Below are 5,480 nucleotides of genomic sequence, written 5' to 3'. Positions count from 1 at the left end.
AGCTGGTGGGTCGTCCCATTAATTCTGCCACCTTCTAGCCCTGCTTCTGGTCCTGGATTACACAGTGCTGTCCCTGCCAGAGAGAGAGAGAGATGATGTTGCCTAAATTAATGTTTTCATTCTAGCAAATCAAAGGAGGTTAATGCAAAGGAACTACTGAAAATTACCCAAAAATCTCAGTTATGATTATAGCTGATATTTTCTCAAATGATTCAACATATCAGTAGAATCCATGTCTTATGAAAAATTTCCCTCAACCCACAGGGAGGATTTAGGCTGAGGCTAGAAACTGTTCACCTCTCTGGGTGACAATGGACCTGGAATTTGGGGACAGCAGCTGTGAAGAGGCCGAGGTCCGTCTGCAGCAGGGTGTCTCTCAGAGGTGAAAGCACGTCATGAAGCAAAGTGCTCCCTGAGTCAGGCTGTGTCCCTCAGGACCCACAGGGGGCTCCACTCTGTGTTCTTCATATGAGGGAGGGAATCCTGGGGTCCTGGAGTGTCCCCACACCCAGCCTACCTTTCCCTCCATCCCACACTGGCTCCTAATCCTTAAAGGGACACATGGTGTCTGGAGAAATCCTGACACATCTGTACCTGTGGCAAAACTCAGGACCATTTTCTACTACACTTGCAAATGTATTGATGATGAAATTGGTAATAAATGCATTCACATTTTTCTGTCATCCTTTCAGTGGTTATTTCTTATTAGTCTCTCCTTTCTCGTTCATTTCAATGGTCTGTAGTGACGCTGTGTCCACACTCAGCCTTGGTCAGCTCCTTCACTGAGGCTGCTGGGTCAGAGCTGAGTGAGGGGAGACCCCATTGCTTTACTCCCCACATGCAAACTCTGGTTTCCCTGAGGACTCCCTGTAGGAGGAGGCAGTGTCTGCTCCCTCCTTCAAATAAGGCAAGAATGGTTTTCACTGTAGAAGGAAGAAATGTCCTAATCTGAGGGACAGAGTGAGATTTGTGTGAGCTTAATTGTTGTGGCCAGAGGTAAACACAGTCATCTCATTGTGGAGGCCACAGACGACTCACAAAGACAGTTAGCATTATGTTCACGAAGGAAGAGGAGGAACTCATTTGGTGACAGACGTCAACACTCCACATTTAGGGCCTTAGTCACCGCAGTCTTTGGTGTTGTGAGGTAGCAGCATCTGTCTCTTTCCACATCTCCCCAGGGGACATCAGGGTGACACTGTGTCAGGACAAGACAGAGGGAACTGATTTGCATGAAGCACATGCTCCTCCTAGTTGGTGTGGGAGGCATGAAAAGGCCCCAAGGACACCTCCTTGCACCCCAGGAGCCTGAGGAGGCCGTGTCCTGTGAGTGTCCCCACCATGGCCTGGACGGTGCTCCTGCTCGGGCTCTTTGCTTACAGCTCAGGTCAGAGGAAGGGACTCTGCATTCTTGGGGGACACAGCAAAGCAGGGTCTCTGGGTGATCTTGTCTTTTATAACAACACCCATGTCTTTCCTGTGGATTTTAGGTGTGGATTCTCAGACTGTCATCACCCAGGAGCCGTCCCTGTCTGTGTCTCCAGGAGGGACCGTCACATTCACCTGTGGCCTTAGTTCTGGGTCAGTCTCTAGTAGTAGTCACTACCCCAGCTGGTACCAGCAGACCCCAGGCAAGGCTCCCCACACGCTCATCTACAACACAAACAGCCGGCCCTCTGGGGTCCCTGAGCGCTTCACTGGATCCATCTCTGGGAACAAAGCCACCCTCACCATCACCGGGGCCCAGTCTGAGGACGAGGCCGACTATTACTGTGCTCTGGATATGGGTAGTTATACTCACACAGTGATGTGACCCCATGGGGAAGTGCTACCAAAACCTCTTCTTGTGCAGAGAATAGCTCAGCTTTAGTGACAGAAGGAAAGAGAGAGGGTGGAAATGATCAGCACACCAAAGGGTAGGCAATCCAGTCACTCCTCTCCACGTGCCTCCTCCAGGTTCCTCCAGAGTGTGCCCTTGTGTCCCATGTGACCCTGGCAGAATGGGCTTCCTCTCCTCCCCTGTCCCTAGAACCATGACGGGGTGAGGGCTGAGTGCAGACACATTAACCATCAGACAGACCCACAGCCCTCACTGCCCCTTGTAGTCCTGCCTGTGTTCCAGGAGCTTTAACAGGATTTACTCTCATGTATTGATTTCACCCTGTGCACTGGGTAATGTTTTATTTAGCATTTAAGTGAGAGTGTCCCAGGGAGCTTGCAGGTGATACTGGTCCGCTGTCTAGGCCTCCTGTGTCAGAGCTGTGTGTTTGTGAGCAAAATCTGTATTTTAACAAGTCACTTATACTTTTTTATGAACACTAAAGTTTGAAAACTGCCTCTACCTCTATAATTATAAAAGCATTCCTGGACATTTCTCTTTGATATTTAACATAGTTAAAATCCAGGTCACAATCTCTCCTAAATCAATCTTCATAAATCCAGGAACCTTTAGAAACAGATTTAAAATCTCAGATCATCAATGAAAACTGTGACTTGGTTTCTTTTATTCCTGGTTTTTAAATAGAAAACTACAACCACAAGTTGAGAGGATTTCCAGGGCTTACATGAATACTGATGCTCTGAGAAGACTCCTGTTTAGCAGTGGCTTCCAGAAACACTCCTCCCAGCCCGGGGCTGCCTCCCCTGGCGCAGGGACAGGGGAGGGGCTGCAGGTGGTGTCTCCAAACCCGGTTCCCCAGGGCGCCCCGCACTGGGCCGTGAGGGGAGAAGCAGAGAGTGAAATGGTCCTTTTATTTACAGTTCTTATCTTTGTTGAAAAATCTTGGAAAAACTTTTTATCGAGGCAACACAAAATAAAAGAATAAAGCATTATATCTAGTATGTTAGGAATATGTATACTGGTTGTGCATTTTTTCTGTAATGTTTGTCGCATTATTGGATTCCTGAACTGGTGCCATAGACAGAAAAAGGATATATTCGGTATTTACTGAAATTTAAATCCAAACTGCAGTTTAGTTAATATTATTTTACCAAAGTTAGCTTCTTACATTTTAAATATGACCCTACTGTTGCAAGAATGTAATGCCAGAGAAAATGTGAATGGAAGTTATGCAAAGATTTATTTATACTAACTTTCTTCTGGGAGAGCTGCAAGGGCAGCAGCCCCGTGAGGACAGTGGTGGCCCCAGGGCTGGACTCGTCAGTGGTGAGTCACTGGGGAGCGCAGGTGACAGGGTGTCCCATGCAGTTGGGCTCCAAATGGCTGAGAATAATCCTTTTCAGTTCCATCTCCATCATGTGGAAGTGTGGAAAATGAATTTTACACTCAGAATCCCAGCCTGCTGTGAAGAGGTGACAAGGAGCTACACGCAGACGTGATCAAGTTACAGACCAGGGGTTTCCACAGTGAGGCCCACGGGCCAAATGTGCCCCAGGATGGCTGTGAATGGGGCCCAACCCAAAATCATAAATTTACCAAAAACTTTAGGAGATTTTTGTGATTATGTGCCACAACGTCACGTAAAATCAACGTGTGTTCACTCTCACTATACATATGCATGCGTGGCTTCAGTTACCATTGCTAGATGATTGTAGAAGGTCATGAAAAGAGCCACTGCCTAATAGGGTTACAATATGAGGACCGTGTTGCTTATCTGCAGCACTGGATAACAAGTAAAGTATGCACGAACCCTTTTTTGCTGATCAGTTGTCTTTAGTGTTTGTGTATTTATGGGTGGCCCTAGACTACTCTTCTTCTTCCAGTGTGGCCCTGAGACACCAAAAGGTGAACAGCCCCCTTCACAGGTATCACGGGAACACGCTCCTCGTGGGACAGCACAGGGACTCGCAGGACCATCGCTGCCCTTTATTCCCACTCACTGGGACTCACCTGAACTGTCACTTTTTCACGGGGAGAACAGCTGGCTACCTGCTACTGAGTTATGGTGCTGAGGCTTGGGGTTTTATGTGCTGGGCACACAAAGGTTCTTGGGGTGCTCTTACGCACTGCAGGGGCTACTTGTCCCCAGTTGAAGAACAGAGCTACCTCTGACACTATAGGGGGGAGGGGCAGCATGAGCAGCCACTGGACATGGCAGGCAGGGGACTCGGGGCTGACTGTGGACACAGTCAACCTGCTGGAGGTGTCATTGTGGGTCAGGACCGCCATGGCAGCCCTGGCTCTGAGGGCAGGGAAATAAAAACCGATGGAAAAGCAAGAGAGCAGCACAAACACAGGATTCTGTGGCCGTGCAAGGAAAGGTGTTCAGTCTCTGTTACCTGCCTCCACACCTGCTCATCCACATCCTCTGTCACCCCCACTGCCTCCTCCCAGGGCAGGGTTCCAGGGGGTGGGTTCTCTGCTGGTCACATGGCTTCAGGAGGCCACACTCCCTCCAGACACTGAGACACTGTCCTGAAATGCCTTCATCTGGTTTGAAGAAATCAGCGTGGTGCGTCCTGCTCCTCACTCACTCACTCAGTTGTCTCCCTGTTGCACCAAAAGCCATGTGTCCACAAGAGGGAGCAGAACAGCCTGGGGTTCAGAGAGGAAGGGGACACGTGTGGGGCCACACCCCTGAGGCACCCTAAGAACAGTGGGTCACTGGGATGTGAAGCACAGGGTGGGGAGTGTGGTCAGTAATGCTGCCCCAGTGGGGACAGGGCCCCGTGGGGACTGGGAACATCACAAGAAACACTTTGTAGAGGATCTGATTGTCTAACCACCTACTGTGCCTCAGAAATCAAGAGAAAATAGTATTGGAAGTAACTAGATCAGGGCTAATGGATACTAGAGAATACAAAATGAGGGTTTCTAAATCCCACAATGGAGAAATGACCTCTAAAAATGCGTGGGATACCATTCATAATAATGTTATTTTTAATCAATTCTTGTGTTGATAATATTTATAAAATTAGACAAAACAATATTAAATACCTCCAGAGCCAGAAGGAAGTATTGTCGGCATCACACTCAAGGGTAAGTGAGAATCCTTACTTACCCTTGAACACGAGGCGTGAGCTCCTCCCAGGGCTGCGTTCTCATGGCAAAGGCAGGAAGAGAAAGCCAAGGCCTGGTCCTGGGGCTGGGGACCCAGCAGGAAACCCTCACAATGACAACAACAGAAAAAACAACACCGCATGTTTCCACTGAAAGAATCACCCACATAGAACCAGCTATGAACTAACGGGGCTCCCCGAGGAACTTTAAACCTCAAAAGTGATTCAGAGTGGTCATGTACCAGCAACAGACCCAGGGGCCTGACAGAAGGAAACTCAACTATCATGTAATCCTTTACCATCTGGGAACACAGCATTTCATGTAGCTGCATGGAGGTCATTAGTGACCTGAAAAAATTAATGGCTCATCCAGAGTCACAGAGGGGACCTGCTCATTCCACTGCCCTGGGTGGTGACATCAGAAAGACCCAACTGCAAACAGCAGAGCCCTCCCAGGACAGCTGGGGATGTGAGATGAGCTGGAGGATATGCCTTCTCAGACCAGTAGGGGGAGCTGGTGG

General features: G+C 48.7%; 1 gene segment (V, D, J or C); it reads left to right on the top strand.

Annotated features, from left to right (window-relative positions):
• Window positions 1-1,260: 1,260 nt before the first annotated feature.
• Window positions 1,261-1,813, top strand: LOC123810828. The segment is given in 2 exon segments: window positions 1,261-1,387; window positions 1,491-1,813. Coding segments are annotated over 2 exon segments (369 nt in total).
• The last annotated feature ends 3,667 nt before the right edge of the window (window positions 1,814-5,480 follow it).

This window comes from Phyllostomus hastatus, unplaced genomic scaffold (assembly GCF_019186645.2).
Source record: "Phyllostomus hastatus isolate PE091 unplaced genomic scaffold, TTU_PhHast_1.1 phas_scaffold_760, whole genome shotgun sequence".
Taxonomy (NCBI): domain Eukaryota; kingdom Metazoa; phylum Chordata; class Mammalia; order Chiroptera; family Phyllostomidae; genus Phyllostomus; species Phyllostomus hastatus.
This window is presented reverse-complemented; position numbering and strand designations above follow the sequence as displayed.